This window comes from Erythrolamprus reginae, chromosome 1 (genome assembly GCF_031021105.1).
Source record: "Erythrolamprus reginae isolate rEryReg1 chromosome 1, rEryReg1.hap1, whole genome shotgun sequence".
NCBI classification, from domain to species: domain Eukaryota; kingdom Metazoa; phylum Chordata; class Lepidosauria; order Squamata; family Dipsadidae; genus Erythrolamprus; species Erythrolamprus reginae.
In genome coordinates, this window is record NC_091950.1 from 183,999,885 (window position 1) to 184,023,560 (window position 23,676).

The window sequence follows — 23,676 nt, forward strand, 5'->3', positions numbered from 1 at the left end:
TGAATTTAAACATGCCTGGGATAAACATATATCCATTGTAAGATAAAATACAGGAAATAGTATAAGAGCAGACTAGATGGACCATGAGGTCTTTTTCTGCCGTCAGTCTTCTATGTTTCTATGTTTCTATTAAAAAATTTAAATAGTAATTTTAAAAAAATTAGGTGAATTTTATAGAGTCCATCTTTATTATTTTCAAAGAAAATAAACACATTTGGACAAGTAAAACATTGGATTTACAATGATTTTTTAAAATCACAGTAATAATTTACCTTTCTTTGTATTCTGTTCGATACACCAGACTTCCCACTATGTCCACAACCTCTCCAACACGAACCCTTTTCTATTCTTTTCGAACAAAATGGAATTTTAAACAATTTTGCAATCTGTTGCACAATCATTGCAAGCGATCAAGAAACAGCTCTCTGATTCTGTCTCTGAAAACACAAATGTAGATTTGCCAATATTCGAAGGCAACCTGTTGGTGCCTGCTAAGGCCTTGAAGATGATTCTGTTCACCAAACTGATACACTGGCTCTCCATCTACCTCTTACCTTTGGATACCTGGAAAGGCTGTGAAGAAGCAGGAAAGGCAGAACAGTTTCTCTTCCTTTGGCAACTTCTGGAACCCTGGAGAATCCTAAAACAATTGCCTTCTAGTCTTCTTACACCGCCTCATATATAGTGTTCGGCTCCAGTAAGCACTTACGAGACTGCATCATTGCTGACAGTTTACTCAATTTGAAAAAAAAAAAAGAATCAAATGAACAAATCCTGTTGTTTGCCATTCGGAAATTTTTTTCAACTGATTTCACACACTTATTCTGTTTACTTTGACATTAGGGGTGCCATATGATCTACCGTTAGAAGAAAGGCCACAAGAGCTCACTGTCAAAAGAATTATCTCTCCTAGTGATTCCGGAGTGATCCATTGTGGGAGTCAAGTAGCCAAGAAACAAAGTATTACGGGTGCTTTTCAAATATACCTATTTAAGTATGCTGTTTATTTTACCATCTTAACTCCAGAGGTACAATCCTGTCCCTGTTCAGCTTTTAACCAGAGACATTAATAGTGCTCATGATGCCCTTAGTGAAACTTTGATATATTGATAATTGCTTAGATCGGGGCACAGCAGTCTTGGAAATTTAAGGACAATCCTGACAGCAGGCCCAATGGTTAAGAGCTCATGAGCTGCCATTTAATGACAATTGTCCCTTTCCATCCATCTGGGCTACATTCAGGGATCGGCTACTGCCCGGACAGCAGGGGGGAAACGCAGTGGGTGGCGAAAATGGAGTTACACCCCAGAGCACCCAATTTGCACTGAAAGATGTTGAAAGAAAATGCAGGGCGTCCTACATAAGCCACGCCCACAGTGTGGTAGTAAAACATTTGGTAGCCCTTCACTGGCTACATTATGGATTTGGTTTTTTAACATTAAATATTACTAGGGTTTCAAGTAATAAGTAAATATTATGTAATCAAGTATTATTTATGATCAAGTAATAAGTAAATGTTAAGTATCAAGTAAATATTACTTGGGTTTTAACTCCAGGGGGAGTTGATTTGGAATCAACTCCCCCCAGAGATTCGCACTACCCCCTCCCTTCTGGCCTCTCGTAAGGTTTTGAAAACACATCTTTACCGGCAGGCCTGGGGCCGTTTTGGGTTTTTTTTTAAATATTTTTTTATTGTTTTTTCTAATAATAATAATAATAATAATAATAATAATAATAATAATAATAATAATAAAACATTCACACAACATATAACAATGTGCTCAATGCTCAAAGTGCCCACAACCAAACAACATTCATATCCCTCCCCCCAAATGGGGGCATATTTTCTATATACCATTTTAACTTAACAGCAATATTTACATATTATAAAGTATTATAAAGTAATTCTAATTTATTCTTTATACCTTGGTCTCGAGTTCTACTCACCACGTATCCACTTACCTTGTCCCATCGTCCCATCAGTTCCTGCAGATTAGTTTCATTGGCCGAATTCATCCTCTTATCCATAATCTCAAACTAGATATGATCCACCATGTACCGATACCAATTTTGGGGGCCGTTGAGGGTTGACATCCCACTCCAGTCGATAGTATGAGTGGGATTGGATGAGTTTGGATGAATGGGTTTAATGTTGGGGATTTTAAGACCTGGGTTTTAGGGTGGAGGTTTATAATTTATACCTGTAATTTGCATTTATTTTATTCTGTAAGATGCCCAGAGTCCCCTGGAAAAGGGCAGCCTAGAAATTTGATAGATAGATAGATAGATAGATAGATAGATAGATAGATAGATAGATAGATAGATAGATGATACACTTTCAACTGAATTCTGAGTGAATTTCTTCATATCTGAAGTCAGAAGACCAGAGGTGGGTTGTTGGCAGTTCGGACTAGTTCTATAAAACTGGTAGCAGGAATTTCACTCCGCTCGTCGAAATGGGAGCAATGGCTGGCTGGCCACGCCCCAGAACCAGCTCTCTCGACGGTGCCATAGGTACTGGCATCTTGTTTTTGACTTCTATGTGTGTGCAGAAGCCAAGTTTTCAACAGTGTATGTGGCACGGGAATAAGTGAACCAGCGGTGAGGTAAGTTAGAACCCAACCCTGCAGAAGACTATTAAGTAGCCCCTTAACAGAATGAATCTATTCATACGTGGTTCAAAACAGTTATAGTGGTACCTCTACTTAAGAGCTTAATTCATTCCGTGATCAGGTTCTTAAGTAGAAAAGTTTGTAAGTAGAAGCAATTTTTCCCATAGGAATCAATGTAAAAGCAAATAATGCATGTAAACCCATTAGGAAAGAAACGAAAGCTCAGAATTTGGATGGTAAGAGGAGGAGGAAGAAGAAGAGGAGGAGGACAGTTACTATTGAAGGAAGAAGGTGAGGTGAGGAGAATAAAAGAAAATCCAAAACTTTAAGGCTTAAAAAAAAGCAGCAAGGAGGAGTGGCAAGGAGGAGCACACACTTCCCATGTACCTGGCACCAGGCTGCCCCCCATACATTGTGCAAGAGAGAGAAACCCAGGTGGGTGAGAGGGAGGAACCTCCCACTCCTTTGACGGAAAGGCAGCAGCAGCTGCTGCTGCTGCCTGCTTCCTCTTCCTTACCATGCGGAATGGCTCCCCTCTCCTCTCACTCGCTCACTTTGTAGCCGGCGTCTTTCATTCACTGTGGTGACTCCATGGTTTGGCCAGGGTGAAGTGCCCCCTTTTGCCTTTCCGCGCCCAGATGCTCCAGGAGGAAACCTCGTGCCGGGTGTGTCGGAGGCAGCACAAGGGAGTCACCACAGCAAAGTGGTTTATTCCCTCTCCAAGCGCCCAGAGAAAGGAAAACACTCCATTCACTCTGGTCTGCCCAGAGCAAAGGGAGTGTTTCTTTTCTCTGGGTGCTGGCAGAGGTTTATTCCCTCTTCAAGTACCCAGAGAAAGGAAAATGTTTTGTTCGCTCTGGACTGCCAAAGCCTCCTTAAGCGCCACCGAAAGGCTCCTCTGCCAGCCCAGAAAAGCCTGAAATAGCCGGGATTAAAGGAGGGATGGCAGAAAACTGGCCGGGCCTTTGTGCCGCTCTCAAATCTCCTGGGAAATTTTTCTGGGCTCGGGTTCTTAAGTAGAAAATGGTTCTTAAGAAGAGGCAAAAAAATCTTGAACACCTGGTTCTTATCTAGAAAAGTTCTTAAGTAGAAGCATTCTTAGGTAGAGGTACCACTGTATTTTGTATTTAATATTCAGGAAAGTAAGAATAACAATCACAATCATAATTTTAATTCTCTACCATTTATGATAATTTCTCTCTTTCATATTCTCTCTTCCTTCCTCTCTCAGGTACATTAATAGGTATGTACCAGTGGTGGTTTGCTACCTGTTCACCCCGGTTCAGGCAAACTGGTAGCGGCGGTGGCGGGAGGCTCTGCCCACCTGCCTTGACATCATCACAGGCGATCTGCACTTGGAGAGAAGGTTCTGCTTATGTGCAGAAGCACCATGCACATGCATGTTCACAGTTCCAAACTGGAAGCAAAGGTAAGTGAAACCCACATCTGGTATTTACCATGTAGCAGCTGTGTATTCCCCTGAATCTGGCTATCCCCAGAGCAGAGGTTACTCTATCTTGTATCAGCTTTACCACATGCACGTGGTAAGAGTGTTGCATTCTTTTTCTTATCTCCACGTTATCTTCTCTTTTACACCTGTGTTTCTGTTACCATCGAAACCTGATAGCACATAAGTCCAAAAGGCAAAATCAGCAGCATATTTGAATCTTAAAGTTGAAATGAGAAGATCCAGATCATAGGTCATTCATATTTCCTGTTCCTCAGGCTTCTTTCTTTGTTTGTTTTGACAAGTACGTATTGGTGGTGTATAAAGATATAATAATATTCATATACATGATACTAGTAAAAAAGAAACATTAGGATAGGGGATGGAAGGCATGCTGGTGCACTTATGCACACCCCTTACTGACCTCTTAGGAATCGGGAGAGGTCAATAGTGGATAGTCTAAGGGTAAAGTTTTTACCCTTAGGTTAAAAAAAATTACCCTTAGGGGGTTAGGTGATGATACTACCGAGTCTGGTAGTGAGTTCCATGCATCAACTATTTGGTTACTAAAGTTGTATTTCCTGCCGTCGAGTTTAGAACGGTTTACTTTAAGTTTGTATCTGTTGTGTGCTCATGTGTTGTTGTGGTTGAAGCTGAAGTAGTCATTGACAGGAAGGACATTGTAGCAGATGATTTTATCAGCTATGCTTAGATCGTGTTTAAGGCGACATAGTTCTAAGCTTTCTAAACCCAGGATTGTAAATCTAGTTGCGTAGGGTATTCTGTTGCAAGTGGAGGAGTGAAGGGCTCTTCTGGTAAAATATCTCTGGACATTTTCTAGAGTGTTTATGTCCAAAATGTGGTGTGGGTTCCAGACAGATGAACTGTATTTAAGGATTGGTCTGGCGAAAGTTTTGTATGCTCTGGTTAGTAGTAGTTTGAAATTACTGGAGCAGAAGCTACGTGAGATGAAGTTAACAGCTCTTGAAGCCTTTTTGGTGATGTTGTTGCAGTAATGTTTGCATTAACCCAACTTCAAGGTTCATCTCTTTCCATACTATGAAATAGGCAATATATTGGGAAGCTGCTTATCTAATTCCAGGGACAAGACAAATATCAGCACGGAGAACAGGAAGTCAGTGATTGCATTTTAGCAGCTCAAAGGAAGCTATTAAATGTGATTCGTGAATTTACAACTTTTGGAAATGTGACTAAGTCTATTAGCTGGCTGTAGTGTCAATGCTTTTTCCAAAAATAGTCCTTTTAATAATTCTGTAAAACTATATAGCAACATTTTCTCCTGAAGCCTCAGACTATGTGGACATCAATGATCCATGAAATGACAACTTTGATCTATTTTATGGGCTCCAAGCCACATCACCAAGATTATTTGTCAAAAATTTTTATCTTACCTTTCCCACATTTTAAAATATTCATTTTTCTATAACTATTTTGGGAAAATTTCCACAATTAGGGAGAAAATGTTGTGAAAAATCCATTTTTAAAAAAACTTCACTATTTAAACCCAGCATCCTCAATATGGACTCACAAATATCTCCTCTGGAAACTGCCAGTTACGATACCTGAGTGATTTTATTTGACTTTCTTTTTATTTATTTTAATATTATAACATAATTAGGAAGTAAGCAAGCATGATTAGGCAGTAAGCAAGCATTGATGGATGATCTCTGGTGGGCCCTGGTTTATCTTCTGTTCTGGTGCTTCGTGACCTCTCAGCGGCTTTCGATACCATCGACCATGTTATCCTTCTGTGCCGGCTGGAGGGGTTGGGAGTGGGAGGCACTGTTCTTCAGTGGTTCTCCTCCTACCTCTCCGGTCGGTCACAGTCGGTGTTAGTGGGGGGTCAGAGGTCGACATCTAGGCTTCTCCCTTGTGGGGTGCCTCAGGGGTCAGTCCTCTCCCCCCTGCTAATTAATATCTACATGAAACCACTGGGTGAGATTATCCAAGGGCATGGGGTGAGGTATCATCAGTACGCTGATGATACCCAGCTTTACATCTCCACCCCATGTCCAGTCAATGAAGCAGTGGGAGTGATGTGCCGGTGCCTGGAGGCTGTTGGGGTCTGGATGGGTGTCAACAGACTCAAACCCAGCCCTAATAAGACAGAGTGGCTGTGGGTTTTGCCTCCCAAGGACAATTCCATCTGTCCATCCATCACCGGGGGGGGGGGGGACTGTTGACCCCCTCAGAGAGGGTCCACAACTTGGGCATCATCCTCAATCCACAGCTCACATTAGAGAACCATCTTTCAGCTGTGGCGAGGGGGGTGTTTGCCCAGGTTTGTCTGGTGCACCAGTTGCGGCCCTATCTGGACCTGGAGTTACTGCTCACAATCACTCATGCCCTCATCACCTCGAGGCTTGACTACTGTAACGCTCTCTACATGGGGCTACCTTTGAAGAGTGTTCGGAAACTTCAGATCGTGCAAAATGCCCATGTAACACCAACACTCCGCTATCTGCATTGGTTGCCGATCAGTTTCTGGTCACAATTCCAAGTGTTGGTTATGACCTATAAAGCCCTTTATTGCATCGGACCAGAATATTTCCAAGACCACCTTCTGCCGCACGAATCCCAGCGACTGGTTCGGTCCCAGAGAGTTGGCCTTCTCCAGGTCCTGTCGACTAAACAATGTCGTCTGGCGGGACCCAGGGGAAGAGCCTTCTCTGTGGGACCAAACCGGTCACTGGGATTTGTGCGGCAGCAGGCGGTCTCAGAGATATTCACTATATGCTTATATAGTGTTATGTATGGTATGCTTATGTTGTATGTTTTTTAAAATAATGGGTTTTTTAGATATTTTTTAAATATTAGATTTGTTTATTGTATACTGTTTTATTGTTGTTGTGAGCCGCCCCAAGTCTGTGGAGAAGGGCAGCATACAAATCTAATAAATAAATAAATAAATGCTGCAAAAAGAAAAAATTGAAATTTCAAGCATCGCTTTTTCAAAAAATTTCAATTACTATTTCTGATCCCTGCGCATCTTTCAGAGGTATTTTTCAAAAAATAAATTTGATTAAAAGTTGCAGTCCGATGTTTTATTTGGAGGTGTTCCCACTGGAGGTTCCACCACCACCAAAATAGGACTTCTTGAAAATCCACAGAAATGAAATTTTATCCGTTTGCATTCCAATAAATGAGGATTTGAGGATTGTTTATGCCTATGAACATAACCAAGTTTATGAGACTGATCATAATATCCTGTCAGAATCCTAGACATAGGTCCAGAAAGATTGAACTGTCACTGAAACAACAGTTGATGGTCACAAGAATGGAATGGACAGCAATGATTCATGCATTTAACTTGGCTTACTGAAATTGTTAAAAATGAAGTTTACAGATTGCGGAAGTGTTCACCCAAGTTAAAGACATCATTTTGAACTGGGCTTCCTTTGGCAAGGGGTAGTATCCCTGGCATAAAATGAATTGTGTTCATATATCCCAAAATCAGAGAGGACACATGCAATTGTAGACTATAATGGAACATACAAGTCTTTGGAGCATAAATTCAGGATTTTGTGTAGCAGAATCAGCAAGAAGTTCCCAAATGCAACAGACCTGTCTTAACACATGCTCAAAGTTGTTGTTGTTTTTTGCCACGTACAATTCTGTTCACATTCAGTAGAGCTAGCCCTCGATTTACAAGCACAGCTGAGCCCAAAATTTCCATTGCTGAGCAAGAAAACTATTGAGTGAGTTTTATCCCATGGTATGCTGCAATGGTCGTAAGTGTGGAAAACAGTCATATGTAACTTTTTTCAGTGCCATTGTTACTTTGAATGATCACCAAACAAATGGCTGTAAGATACAGGATTCGGTTTGGGTGGTGCTGGTCCATGGCCACCGCCATATTTTGGGGGGGGGGGGAATTTTGCTGAATTTCTCTGTGTTTGGATGACTTTTCCTCTTCTGCTGCTTGAAAAAGAGCCCTCCCCTCCTGCTCCCAGGTTAATAGTAACCTTTATTTCTTCACCCAAAGCACAGCTGATCAGTTCCTCAGCTGTATTTCAGGCTAATTCCTGATTCTGAGCATGCACGGAAGTAAAATCATGTTAAGGGACGTTGCAATGCGAACAGGTGGCAAAGGTAAGTGGAACCCACTCCTGTATTTTATTAACATGATCCGTATACTCTCAGCTATACTGTTCCAATGTTGAGAGAGTGTGATTAAGGAAGACAGCCATTAAGAATAAACACGTGTATTCACAGAGCATCAATTGAGGGTCATGGGAACCATAGGAAGAAAGCTGATCTATTGTTTGAGGAACTTATATGAGTCTAAGATGCCATACTCTTCTGGCACTTCAAATTCTGCAGGTAGCATCCCATAGAACAGAGGTTTATTTCCATTAAACAAAATTCCATGAGTCTTTCCTCACTGCTGAACTGAGATGGCAAAATGCTATTAATGGCATGAAATTGGTGGCTCTCTGTCTATTTGTCAATACTAATCTGGAGAGAATGGGAATGATAGGGGAAAGAATACTGAATGCTATCAGTCACACTTATGGCAAGGGATAGAGTTAAGACAACTTCTTAGGGACAACACAGGAGAATGATATCGGCCCACAATTAGGTACAACGGGGAACAGTTGCAGGAACAGCCAGCCAGAAATGAGATTAACTTTAAAATAAGTTATTTATTGCCCAGCTTTTATATACACTTCTCAAAAAAGTAAAAGGAACACTTAACAACATAATATAACTCCAAGTAAATCAAACATCTGTGAAATCAAACTGTCCACTTAGGAAGGCAATCAATTTCACATGCTGTTGTGCACATTCAACTTTGTGTAGAACAAAGGATTAAATGAGAATATTTCATTCATTCATACCTAGGATGTGTTATTTGAGTGTTCTCTTTTTTTTTTAGAATATGTTTTTAAAATTGGCATGGCAGTATTACTGGATAACTTTTAAAATTAGAAACGAGTGTATTTTATCAGCCTATTTTCAGCATTTTTGTGCATTTGTCACAAAGATAGGACCCCGGCATTAGACAGCAGAGGGCGTATGGCATACAGTCTCATCCGTCATTTAGCATTTCCATGAACAGAGAACCTGGTTCAATTGAGCTTTCATTGGCAAGACGCAGCTCTGGAAACGTACATACAAATATATCTCACACCATTCCTGCTAAGTGCAACACAATATGGTAAAAAAAAATATCTAGAGTTACAATAATAAAAGACAGGCAACATTAGCAAGGTACTAATGTGCTTTATAATTTGGGTTTTTAGCTCAGGCACATGTACAAGTCACAATTTTAAAAATGTATGTAAAAAGCTTAGATATTGTATAAACATCAGTTGCTCACCACAACATGGCATAAATAGAAATACAGTTCTTTTTTTATTATCATTTTATGTTTTAATTTTATTCAAAACAAAATTAAAATACAAAATCCCCCCCCCCAAAAAAAATTCCAAAGGGACAAAAGAAAAAACTCACACAAAGCAATCAGAATTTAAAAGGTGCATAAAAAAGACATATACATATTATCCCCTCCAGTTGAACACTGATGAATATGTTACTACACCATTAGTTCCCATCTCTTGTGAAACAGGCCCTCCAAAATTTTTTAAACTACTGGATATAGATTCAGTTCTGAAGTGAGCTTATCCTCCTCCAGTTCATGCAAAAAAGGAGGGGATTTTTTTTTTTAAAAAAAACTGTAAAGTACTTCTAAATGCAGTCTTTGACATTTCTCATTGAAAATAATTTATGATGCCACTTAACAAGTTATTAAACCAATTCTGCACAATACACTAAACATCTGCACCCTGTAATTGCAACTTGTTTGGCTCTGGGGAAGAAAAACAGAGATGCAATTGTAATCTAGATGCAATTTGTGTTTCTGTTGATGAAAATATATGAAGTCAGACACTACTTGTCTGGCTGAAGATGAGTTTTTGCGGTCGGTGTTGGAACAACAGTATCTGTGTGATAACCTCAGCATTCAATCGTTTGTGTCATGGTTCTGTTGGGGTGCTACAATGTTGTTTTTATGAATTTAGTTCCAGTGGGAAGAGGAGTATTATAGCTTGCTTCAAGCATCATTTTCACCTGTTCAGTTCCAAATACAAAGAGCACTAGTGATCGAAGGGAAGCAATAATCCCTAGGCCTTCAAGTTCAACATAGTCTGGGACAAGGAATCTGGTTTTCCACCAATCACTTTTATAAGAGCTACAAATCTTCTAGGAAGGTTCCAGCCTATGTGGAACCATTGCAAACAATTGTGCCAGAAATGTGATCTTCCCTTAAGACACTACTATGACTAGGAAGAGGAAAGTTTGCAGAAAAATGCATATGTTGTACAGTGTTCCCTCGATTTCCACGGGGGATGCGTTCCGAGACCGCCCGCGAAAGTTGAATTTCCGCGAAGTAGAGATGCGGAAGTAAATACATTATTTTTGGCTATGAACAGTATCACAAGCCTTCCCTTAACACTTTAAACCCCTAAATTCCCATTTCCCATTCCCTTAACAACCATTTACTCACCATTATTACTGGTACTCACCATTGAATAAGACACTTAGTGATCCTGATATTTATAAACATAATTATTTATTAACAATAATTATTTTTTTTGTTATTTATTTGCAAAAATTATTAGTTTGGCGATGACGTATGACATCATTGTGTGGGAAAAACCGTGGTATAGGGAAAAAACCGCAAAGTATTTTTTAATTAATATTTTTTGAAAAACCGTGGTATAGGCTATTCGCGAAGTTCGAACCCGTGAAAATCGAGGGAACACTGTATATTAATCTCTTAGTTGCTCATCAAAATGCAGAAAGCATGACACTGTGCCTTAAAAAAACACTGACATTTGAGCAAGAAGGCTTTTTTTTACTTGTTGCTGCCTTTGGTTTGCAAAAGAGAGATGCCCAATTATATTACAGTACACAAAATCCAGGATTTCTTTATTGTTCGTATAGAAATTTTGTTCTTCATAGGGCTTGTCCTGCTTTGTTGTCTGTTTAGTTTTGCACTCTGCTTGCCTAATTCTCATAGCAACATTGCTCAGAAAACAATTGTGGCTTTTCTTTTTCAGACAGCTTCTTATATGCTGACTAGGACTGAGAGGCAGTGACTGGCCCGAGGTCCAATATTATATATTATTGATTGGAACTTTTTATCTATCTATCTATCTATCTATCTATCTATCTATCTATCTATCTATCTATCTATCTATCTATCTATTTATTTTGTCCAATACACAATGAGAGTTTTAGTGGGTATATATATACACACATAGTAAAATACATGATGACGGTTATAGAGGAGATACTCATAGTAAAATATATCTATGAAAGAATAGAAAAGAAGATATAGTAATAGAACATATCAATGAAAGAATAGAAGAAGAGATATAGGAATAGAAGAAAGGAATATGAGGTATAGGAGAGCAATAGGACAGGCACTCTAGTGCACTTGTACTCGCCCCTTACTGACCTCTTAGGAATCTGTGTAGGTCAACCGTAGATAATCTAAGGGTAAAGTATTGGGGGTTTGGGGATGACACTATGGAGTCCAGTAATGAGTTCCACGGTTCGACAACTTGGTTACTGAAGTCATATTTTTTACAGTCAAGTTTGGAGCGGTTAATATTAAGTTTAAATCATTGGGCTGATATTAATCTTGGTTTTAATGGATGTTCATTTGGGTTTCGATTGTTGGTGCTGGTTTATTATAATTGCTATTGCTGAGAAATAAATAGTGAACTAACTAATACAAGAGCAAGAATCACTTTTTTTTCTAATTTATACAAAAACACTGTTTGGGCAAACACGAACCAAGCCCAATTCTGTGCCTATAAAAAGACTACAATCTGGAACACCTTATTCTTCCTAACATAGCATCTTAAACAGTCCACCATTTCTTATTCTAGGAGATGCAGGCATATGGCCTAAATCAAGAATCAGGTTTCTAAGCATCCAGAGATTGATGAACTTTGCTCTCATCATTCTGAATCAAAAATTATGCTAACCAGAATAGTCAGGAACTGGAATACCGGTTCTGTGGCATGGCTGGACCTAGAGGGAGGAGTTCCTCTCTCGGAAATCTGTCCAGCTGGGTTTCGGGTGTGGCATCAACCTCGACCCCAGGGAAGGGGGGGGAGGAGTGGCTATTATAGCCAGGGAGAATCTTTGCCTGCGTAGGCTCATTGCTCCAGAGGTTGCGGGTTGCGAGTCCCTTCTGGTGAAGTTGGACTTAGGGGTTCAGGTGGGCTTGTTACTCACGTACCTGCCTCCCAGCTGCGTGTCAACAGCCCTGCCTGTGCTGCTTGAGGAGGTGGCCGGGTTGGCGGTGGAGTTCCCCGGACTTATTGTCCTGGGGGACTTCAACCTGCCATCACTCGGCGGTTCCTCTGGACTGGCACAGGAGTTCATGGCCACCATGACAGCCATGGACCTGACTCAAGTAGTTCAGGGTCCGACCCACGAGGGTGGGCACGCACCCGATATGATATTCCTCTCTGAGCAATTGAGTAATGGTCTGAGACTAAGGGGCTTAGAAGTGTTGCCTTTGTCATGGTCAGACCATTTCCTACTGCGGCTTAACTTCCTGGCCCCAATCCTTCCCTGCAGGGAGGCGGAACCAATTAAGTTGTTCCGCCCCAGACGCCTGATGGATCCAGAAGGTTTTCAGACGGCGCTTGGGGTCATTCCAGATACACTCGTTCACAGTTCGGCAGAGTCTCTTGCTGAGGCCTGGAACAAGGCTGCAGTAGGGGCTCTTGACCGGATTGCGCCGTTGCGACCTCTCCGCAGCACTAGACCCCGTAGAGCCCCATGGTACAACGAGGAGCTCCGGGAGTTGAAGCGCCAGAAGAGACGTCTGGAGAAGCGATGGAGGAAGAGTAAGTCTGAATCTGATCGAACACTTGTAAGAGCTCATATTAAGACTTACAAAGTGGCGCTCAAGGCGGCAAGATGCGCGTACCATGCTGCCTTGATTGCATCAGCGGAATCCCGCCCGGCCGCTCTGTTCAGGGTAACCCGCTCCCTTCTTAATCAGGGGGGAGTTGGGGAGCCCTTGCAGAGCAGCGCTGAGGATTTTAACACGTTTTTCGCTGATAAAGTCGCTCGGATCCGGGCGGAACTCGACTCCAATTGTAAAACAGAGTCGTCTGACAACGAGTCAGTTGAGGTGACTGGGGCTAAACGTCTTTGTCCACCTGTCTGGGCGAAGTTTGACTTGGTGTCACCTGATGAAGTGGACAAGGCCATTGGAGCTGTGAGTTCCGCCACCTGTTTACTGGATCCGTGTCCCTCTTGGCTGGTTTCGGCCAGTCGGGAGGTGACACGGAGCTGGGTCCAGGACATTGTCAATGCCTCCTTGGGGAGGGGGTCCTTCCCGGCCCTTTATAAGGAGGCACTTGTGCGCCCCCTCCTCAAGAAGCCTTCCCTGGACCCAGCCGTGCTTAATAATTACCGTCCAGTCTCCACCCTTCCCTTTATGGGGAAGGTTGTTGAGAAGGTGGTAGCACTCCAACTCCAGCGGTCCTTGGAAGAAGCCGATTATCTAGGTCCTCAGCAGTCTGGATTCAGGCCCGGCTACAGCACGGAAACTGCTTTGGTCGCGTTGATGGATGATCTCTGGCGGGCCCGGGACAGGGGCTTGTCCTCTGTCCTGGTGCTCCTTGACCTCTCAGCGGCTTTCGATACCATCGACCATGGTATCCTTCTGCGCTGGCTGGAGGGGTTGGGAGTGGGAGGCACTTCAGTGGTTCTCCTCCTACCTCTCCGGTCGGTCGCAGTCGGTGTTAGTGGGGGGTCAGAGGTCGACCTCGAGGTCTCTCCCTTGTGGTGTGCCTCAGGGGTTGGTCCTCTCCCCCCTGCTATTTAATATCTACATGAAACCGCTGGGTGAGATCATCCAAGGACATGGGGTGAGGTATCATCAATATGCCGATGATACCCAGCTGTACATCTCCACCCCATGCCCAGTCAACAAAGCAGTGGAAGTGATGTGCCGGTGCCTGGAGGCTGTTGGGGCCTGGATGGGTGTCAACAAACTCAAACTCAATCCAGACAAGACGGAGTGGCTGTGGGTCTTGCCTCCCAAGGACAACTCGATCTGTCCATCCATTACCCTGGGGGGGAATTATTGACCCCCTCAGAGAGGGTCCGCAACTTGGGCGTCCTCCTCGATCCACAGCTCACATTAGAGAAACATCTTTCAGCTGTGGCGAGGGGGGCGTTTGCCCAGGTTCGCCTGGTGCGCCAGTTGCGGCCCTACTTGGACCGGGAGTCATTGCTCACAGTCACTCATGCCCTCATCACCTCGAGGTTCGACTACTGTAACGCTCTCTACATGGGGCTACCTTTGAAAAGTGTTCGGAAACTTCAGATCGTGCAGAATGCAGCTGCGAGAGCAATTAAGGAGCTTCTCTAAGTATGCCCATATCACTCCAACACTCCGCAGTCTGCATTGGTTGCTGATCAGTTTCCGGTCACAATTCAAAGTGTTGGTTATGACCTATAAAGCCCTTCATGGCACCGGACCAGAATAACTTCGGGACCGCCTTCTGCCGCACGAATCCCAGCGACCGGTTCGGTCCCACAGAGTTGGCCTTCTCCGGGTCCCGTCGACTAAACAATGTCGTTTGGCGGGACCCAGGGGAAGAGCCTTCTCTGTGGCGGCTCCGACCCTCTGGAACCAGCTCCCCCCTGAGATTAGGATTGCCCCCACCCTCCTAGCCTTTCGCAAACTTCTTAAAACCCACCTCTGCCGTCAGGCATGGGGGAACTGAAACATCTCCCCCTTGCCCATGTTGTTTTGGTATTAGATTGATTGTATGCGTGTTTTGTTTATTTGTTTTAATACTCTGGGGTTGTTTTTTATGAATTTTAGCTTAAAATTGTCATTGGATTGGTGAGTATTGGATTGTCATTATGTATTGTTTTTGTCTTGCTGTGAGCCGCCCCGAGTTTTCGGAGAGGGGCGGCATATGAATCCAATAAATCTAATCTAATCTAATCTAATGGCTTGGTGGGCATAGCAGGGAAAAGATACAATAAAATCTCCATTTGCTTCTCACTCCAGGGGAAGGATACTGCAAAATTCCCATTTCCTCCCAATCAGCTGGAACTTGGGAGGCAGAGAATAGTTGGGTCCTGAGCCAGCCAGAGGTGGTATTTACTGGTTCTCTGAACTACTCAAAATTTCTGCTACTGGTTCTCCAGAACTGCTCCAAATCTGTTGAATTCCACCTCTGGTATATACAGTGATCCCTCGATTATCACGAGGGTTCCGTTCCAAGACCCCTCGCGATAATCAATTTTTCGCGATGTAGCGGTGTGGAAGTAAAAACACCATCTGCGCATGCGCGTCCTGTTTTCCATGGCCGCGCATGCGCAGATGGTGGAGCGACGACAGTTCGGAGGCTGGCAATGGTTGTTTTTCATGCCGGCCACCCCCCCAGCGCCTCTGGGCTCCTCGCCGCTACCCCCCACCCGCCCGATTCGCCCCTCTCACCGGCTTTCTTGGGGCACGAGTCCTCCTTCAGCAGCGCTTGTGGCAACGGCTTCTCAGCTTTTTCCTTCCTTCCTTCCCTCCTTCCTTCCCTCCTTCCTTCCATCCCTCCTTCCTTCCCTTCTCTCCTTCCCTCCCTCACTCCCTCCCTCCTTCCCTCCTTCCTTCCCTTCTCTCCTTCCCTCCCTCACTCCCTCCCTCCTTCCCTCCCTCCTTCCTTCCCTTCTCTCCTTCCTTCCATCCCTCCCTCCTTCCCTCCTTCCCTCCTTCCTTCCTTCCCTCCCTCCTTCCTTCCCTCCCTCCTTCCTTCCCTTCCCTCCCTCCTTCCTTCCCTCCCTCCCTCCTTCCCTCCCTCCCTCCTTCCCTCCCTCCTTCCCTCCTTCCTTCCCTTCTCTCCTTCCTTCCATCCCTCCCTCCTTCCCTCCTTCTCTCCTTCCTTCCATCCCTCCCTCCTTCCCTCCTTCCCTCCCTCCTTCCTTCCTTCCCTCCTTCCCTCCCTCCTTCCTTCCCTCCTTCCTTCCCTCCTTCCTTCACTCCCTCCTTCCTTCCCTTCCTTCCCTCCCTCCTTCCCTCCCTCCCTCCTTCCTTCCCTCCTTCCTTCCATCCCTCCCTCCTTCCATCCCTCCTTCCTTCCCTCCTTCCTTCCTTCCGTAAAAAGCACTTAAACAATGACAGAATAAAAACCCCCAGCCCTCACCTGTGTTTAAATTTCATTCACTCAGTCATTCATTCATTCTTCTGTATGCCACTCAGTCCCAACACTTTCAACCCACAAATTACCATTTCCCATCCCCTTAATGTACTGTACTGTACTGTACCTCTACCTGTACCTGTACTGTACACATTGAATAACACACTTAGTCATCCTGATAGAAATAATAACAATATTTATTTACATATTTACATTTTTTTGGGGGGGGGTTAGCATAACTAGGATAAATCGGGATCTTCTTCTATCACCATGTCTACAATGGACGCTGCAGGTGATGGTGTGACAGACCTCGTGGTTTTTGTGACAAACATAGTTATGGGCAGTTGTTGGCACATTTTCTTTTTCTTGGCTAACATGGCTCTGTATGGTGCAAAGGTGTTGTCAAGGGAGGCCTTAAATTGTATAGAGCGAGTCATGTTGGGATCCCAAAGTTCCACCATGCGTTGTACATTTGCAGCAGCTCTGTTCAGTTCTGCAAGCCGCTCAAGCGTTAGGCCAACATCTTCTTCTTCCTCAGCTTCTTCTGCTTTCTCTTCCTCATCTTCTTCACTCGCTGACCTGGTCAGCTCCTCCAGATCTCTGTCTGTCAGCGGTAGGCCATGCTCATCAAGCAAACCATTGACTTCCTCTGGTGTCATGTCAACGAAGCCTTCTCCACCCAGTGCCTGTGCCAGCTTCACAGAGTTCTGGACTGCAGCATCTTGATTTTCTTCGGGAGCAAATCCCCTGTAATCATGCACCACTTCTGGCCACAATTTCCTCCAGCAGGCATTCATTGTCTGTGACTTCATATCCATTAAGGCATTCTGAATGTTCTTCAGACAAGATGCAATTGTGTACTGACGTCAGTAGGCCTTCAATGTGAAGTTTTCATCAGCATCCATTGCTTCCACGATGCTTCCAAGAGAATTGCGCGTGTACAGTGCCTTAAATGCGCGGATAACACCTTGATCCATCGGCTGGATAAGCGATGTGGTGTTTGGTGGCAAGAATTCGACTTGCACCCCATCATGTTCATGTGCCAGGTCATCATGGCCTCCAGCATTGTCCATTAGGAGAAGCACTTTGAAATTGAGTCCTTTGGCAGCCAAATAATCCTTCACCTGTGGGATGAAGCACTGATGAAACCAGTCCCGCGTGAGGGGTTTTGTAATCCATGCTTTAGGATTATGCATCCAGTACACTGGCAATGCATTTTTATTTCTGTTCTTGAGGGCTCTTAGATTTCGTGACTTATAAATTATCCCTGGTTTCATCAAAAAGCCTGCTGCATTCCCACACATGATCAAAGTCACCCGATCTTTCATGGCCTTAAAGCCAGGGGCTTTGGCTTCATCTTGCATCAAGAAAGTCCGTGAAGGCATCCTCTTCCAGAACAGGCCTGTTTCGTCCATGTTGAACACCTGTTCTGGAAGGTAGCCCCCTTCTGCAATTAGGTCTTTAAACGTGCGCTGGACAAAGTTTTCGGCTGCACCTGTATCTGCTGAGGCAGCTTCTCCATGCAATGACACACTCTTCAGGCCATAGCGCCGTTGAAATTTCTCAAACCACCCTTTGCTTGCTGTTAATGTGGCTGGGGCTGAAGAAACAGAAGATGTTGATGGCTGGGGGTCTTCAGAGTCACCAGCACCTTCCTCTACAGAGAATGACAGGAAAGGGAGAGAGAAGTGACTTGAATGAAAGCATACAGTCCTTCCTTCCTTCCCTCCTTCCTTCCCTCCTTCCTTCCTTCCCTCCCTCCTTCCTTCCTTCCATCCCTCCTTCCTTCCATCCCTCCTTCCCTCCCTCCTTCCATCCCTCCCTCCTTCCCTCCCTCCTTCCTTCCTTCCACCCCTCCTTCCTTCCCTCCCTCCTTCCCTCCTTCCTTAAAAAGCACTTAAATAATGACAGAATAAAAAAACCCAGCCCTCACCTGGGTTTCCCTCATCTGCATCGCCTCCTTCTGTGTCTGCAAGATGGTTGTACAGTTGCTGCGCCTTGGTTCGTATAGTGTTCGTATCCAAAGCAATGCTCTTTTTGCGGCAGTCTTGTACCCACACAGACAAAGCAGCTTCCATCTTCATAAGGCGTTTGTTTCTAGGCGTCACCATTCTTTTTGCAGCCTTGTTGAATGTTATCAGAGAAGTTTGCCTTATCTTCTTTTCGTCTTTCCGAATGTATCGCACAGTCGATTCGTTGATCCCATAATGCCGACCAACATCTACATTAGAACGTCCCGCTTTCAGCATGTCCAAAAGTTCAATCTTCTCCTTAATTGTCAGCATCTTCCTGCTCTTTTTAGCGTCGCCGCCTCCACTCCACATGCAACGTTTAGGAGCCATCTTCCAAGAAGTGTTCACAAACAGCTGCAAGAAACAGCTGCAAGAAACAGCTGCAAGAAACAGCTGCAAGAAACAGCTGCAAGAAACAGCTGCAAAAACAGCTCCAAGAAACAGCTCCGACAAACAGCTCCGACAAACAGCTCCAAAAGTCCCAAAAGTTTCAAAGCAAAGCACGCTGAGCAAACAACACTGATTGGCCGAGATTTCTGTCGATCAGCATTGTCGGGCGAAATGTTTGCAATGACAACGCTGATTGGCTGAAATTTTGCTGTATCACCATTGCCGGGCAAACTTATTGCAATGGCAAAGCTGATTGGCCGAGATTTCGGCCAACCAGCAATGCTAGACGTCAGTTTGGTGATGACGCGTGACGTCATCGGGCGGGAAAAACCGCGCACGTATTTTTAATTTTTTTAATTAAAAAATCGCGATATAGCGTTTCGCGAAGATCGAGATCGCGAAAATCGAGGGATCACTGTATACCCCATCCATTTTGGAGACTTGTAAACAGTATGACAGTTTATAATAGAATACAAATAAAGCCATCCCTAATGAACCAATTAAAATATCTCAGTAAAAATAACAAAGTAAACATTAAGTCTAATAAAATTAACTTGTGTCAAATGGGCAGCCCACAACCTCTTTCTCCATTCATCTGTTAAGTGGATCAAGACCAGTGGTGGGCTGCTGCCTGGACGGGGAGGGGGGAACGCAGTGGGGTAGCAAAAATGGAGCTCCACCCCAGAACACCCAATTTGCACTGAAAGATGTTGAAAGAAAATGCAGAGCGTCTTGCATAAGCCACGCCCACAGTGTGGTAGTAAAAATTTCAGTAACTCTTCACTGATCAAGACAATCCTTGTAAGCAAATAGATTTGGAATGCGGAAAATATTGTGTATTGGAGCTGGTCTTTTTTAAAGGAGAAACTGTCTCTTTTTGCCAAATTAAATTTTAAGGGGATTGTTCTAGGATATCAGGAACTATTTTATGCCTTTTAAATGGAGTTTTGCTCACAGCTAAGACTTGAGATCAAGAATGTTAAGTTTTATGTATATGCTAATTAGTGTTAATAATTTAGTGCTTTGCTTGGACTTTTTGTTGATAATTGGATAAGGAGAAGATGTTACTTATTTAATTTGCCTATTGTTAAAAGATGAGTTACAGTATGGAGACTTTTACATTTGTTAATTAAGAGGAGGTGAAGAGATTATGAAATTGTTTAATTTCTTGAGGGAGTTATTTTTATTTTTTTGCTTCCTTGCAGTCTTTCCTTTCCTTTCTTTGTATTGTCTCTTTTATTTTTGTTTCTAAAACTTTTAATAAAGTTATTACAACAAAAAAGGAAGGCACAAGAAAATTGCATAAAGTGTTTGCTGCCTTGAGTCACTGACAAAAGTAATGTGGTATATAAATAAAATAAAATAAACAATATCAAATTGGTGGGAACACAGAATTGAAAAAGCAGTTCAAAATGAGCACATTAACATATACAGATTCATAATATTGGAGGAGCTCCCACAAAGAAGAGGGGGCCAACATATTCTCCAAAGCACCAGAAGGCAAGACAAGAATCAATGGATGGAAGCTCATCAGGGAGAGAAGCAATCTGGAATTAAGGATAAACTTCCTAAGAGTGCGGACAAATCACCAGTGGAACAACTTGCTTCATCACTGGAGGGTTTTAAGAAGAGACTGGCCAGCCATTTGTCTGAAATGGTATAGGGTCTCCTGCTTGAACAGGGGGCTGGGCTAGAAGACTTCTAAGGTCCTTTCCAGCATTTTTCTGATTCAAATGGATTCAAGAATTGGCACATAACACATCAGATTTAATTATGGTTGAAAAGGAAAGTGTGGATTGATTAGGCATTACTAGGAAATAGTATCAGACACAGAATTGATCTGAAAATTGGAGTCGAAAGATTATGGCATAAAACAGTGATGGAGAACCTATGGCACGGGTACCACAGGTGGCACGTGGAGCCATATCTGCTGGCATGTGAGCTGTTGCCTTAGCTCAGCTCCAACATGCATGTGTGTGCTGATTTTTGTCTCACACTGCTTTAAATTATATTTATTTATTTATTTGTTGCTTTTATATGCCGCTCAGTTTGAAACGGACTCTGAACGGCTATTTGTGTTTGACGACATAGAAACATAGAAGACTGACGGCAGAAAAAGACCTCATGGTCCATCTAGTCTGCCCTTATACTATTTCCTGTATTTTATCTTACAATGGATATATGTTTATCCCAGGCATGTTTAAATTCAGTTACTGTGGATTTACCAACCACATCTGCTGGACGTTTGTTCCAAGGATCTACTACTCTTTCAGTGAAATAATATTTTCTCACATTGCTTTTGATCTTTCCTCCAACTAACTTCAGATTGTGTCCCCTTGTTCTTGTGTTCACGACTATTAAGAAAGCAAACTAAGGTTTGTACAGATTTTATGTGTGCTGTTGGTGTGGTCTGTAGCTGGAGTAGAACACCCATTGTCATTGGGGCACTTGGTACCATGTCCAAGAATTTCACAAAACACATCAAGAAATTGCAGCTTCCTGCAGTAAAACCAGCCGAACTGCAAAAAACTGCGCTACTCAGAACATCATATATTTTAAGAAGATACTTAGTTGATACTTAGGATGCTAGCAGAAATCCTTATCAACCATTAGCACAAGTCAGTGTTATTTGTGACATGTTTTTAAATGTACAGTTGACTGAGTTTCATGTTGAATGAATAAAATCTTGCCTTGACCGATATCAAAATACACATTTCACTTTTAACTGAAAATCATTTTGCTCAATTGAGATGCAATTCTCCACTGGCAATATGGAATAGCTGCAGCAATTTTGTTGATTTTCTTTTGCAGCGAAATTGCCTCTGATCCCTCTGAAGCATTTTTTTCCCAATGCTAGATTGAATAATCTCCCAGTTTCAGGACTGTCTCCAAGAGCGCTTCCCCCCACCCCGAATTCTTTAAATTCTTGACTCAAAATGTATGCCTGTATTTGATATATGAGATTACTGACAATATAGGCAGAGAATATGCAAAAGATGCAGTCTTTAATTTTACACTTTTATTTTTATTCCTTTACTTCCTAGCTAACAAAAATTCCCAAGCAGTACACAAGGGCCAGTAAGAATTGTTGCCACTTTTCAAATCCACGTTTAGCCTACTTTTGGAATGTGCATTGTTTGTGCAATTCACGTTGCCCTGTCTTGGAATCAAGACAGAAAATAGGACTCCTTAAGGCAGAGAAAAACACTGTTTCAGGAAATGTGTCATGTGAATGTAGAGATGCTTCAAAGAAAGGCCTGGGATGGAATGGTTTTGGTCTGTGTACCACTGAAAAGGAAGAGAAACATTATCTTAACCCCAAGGTTCTGAAGCTGAATTCAAACAAGCAGTAAAAACTTTATAAGATGGGGTGGGAGACAGAAAAGGGGATTTGGGTCTTTGCATCGAATCTTATGCTCTTACCTGCTAAGCAATAGCATTTAGCATTTAGACTTATATACCACTTCACAGTGCTTTACAGCCCTCTAAGCTGTTTACAGAGTCAGCCTATTGCCTCCAACAATCTGCACTGATTGTAATGAAAACAGCTGGGATCAGCATTAAGCTTTGTCTTGAAATTAAGTCTTCAGAATTGCCAAATCAGCCCCCCCCCCAATTTATTTAAAAAAACCCTTTTCTTTAAAAGCAAAAGTGGTTTTAAGAAGCTGAAGATGCTTAAACCATCAGTCTTGTCCTTTCCCTACATAAGCAAGGGTCAGCAGTACTGTTCTTCTAGGCATTGTAGTGCATAAGATATCCTAAAAAGCAGGGGCTAGACAAAAAAATCAGCCTAAAATTACCTTATTTAAATCCCTAAAGATTGGCAAAGGTTGTGTCATTTTCATGTTCCCACCTAAAATCTTGCAATACTTTGGGTGAGAAAGTGAAGTGGAAATCGTGTGACATTTAGTAATTTCCCAAGATTTAGGCCATTTTACAAACAATTTTATGGGGCACATTTTGGACCCACGGTTTCATATCTGCTAAACAGAATGTTAATTTAAGGGATATTTGAGATTAGTTAAATTTTATTTAATTAGTTGTAGTAATTGAAGGCTTGGTTTTAATTCCAGAAGTCCTCCCATATACCCTTCCATATACCCTAGTACATTAGCTGCCTAGGCTGCATCTCATTGTGGTCTGAAACAATGGATAGACACTAATCAAGGAGAGAAACAACCTGGAATTAAGGAGGAACTTCCTAACAGTGAGGATGATTAACTAGTGGAACAGCTTGCCCTCAGAGGTTGATAGTGCTTCATCACTGGAAGATTTTAAGAAGAGACTGGGCCGTCATTTGTCTGGAATTGTATAGGACAGTGATGGCGAACCTATGGCGTGGGTGCTACAGGTGGCATGCGGAGCCATATCTGCTGGCACGTGAGAAATTGCTCTAGCTCAACCAGCTGATTTTTGGCTTGCACAGAGGCTCTGGAGGGCATTTTTGTCTTCCAGAGAGCCTCCTGGGGGATGGGGAGGATGATTTTACCTTCCCCCAGCTTCAGGAAAGCCATTGGAGCCTGGAGAGGGCAAAACACAAGCCTACTGGGACCACCAGAAGTTGGGAAAGTGCTTGTTTCTGGCCTCCAGAGGGCCTTGGCTGTTTCCACCCTCCCCAGGCATTGAATTATGGGTATGGACACACTCTTTTGGCACCCGAGGAAAAAAAAAGGTTCACCATCACTGGTATGCGATCTCCTGTTTCTTCTAGGCTAGAAGGCCTCCAAGGTCTCTCCAGCTCTATTCTGATTGATTGAGTAGCAGTTTATTTATTAGATTTATAGCCTGTCTTTCATTCAGGAGTTCAAACCAGCACCTAGAGCAGTCCCTCCTACTGTTTTACTATTGGAAGACCTGAAACACATGTTAGGAACAGATTGCCATGGAGAAAATCTATGTGGCCGCTAAGAATCAATACTGACTTGATGGCCTGTAACCAAAATCAATCAATCCTCCCATTTTCCACTCATTAAAGCAACTCTGTAAAGTAGGCTGAACTGGGTGAGAATAAC

The 23,676-nt window shown here is 43.0% G+C and overlaps 1 protein-coding gene across 3 annotated transcripts in view; it reads right to left on the reverse strand.

Annotated features, from left to right (window-relative positions):
- Positions 1 to 21,663: 21,663 nt before the first annotated feature.
- The window catches only part of LOC139156261 (prolyl endopeptidase FAP-like), a 63,807-nt gene continuing 61,794 nt past the window's right edge, over positions 21,664 to 23,676 (reverse strand). For all 3 annotated transcript variants that reach the window (XM_070731648.1, XM_070731646.1, XM_070731647.1), the window contains one exon: positions 21,664 to 21,952. In XM_070731648.1, the coding sequence (XP_070587749.1) occupies positions 21,854 to 21,952 (99 nt within the window). In that variant the 3' untranslated portion in view covers positions 21,664 to 21,853. The remainder of the gene's footprint in view (positions 21,953 to 23,676) is intronic.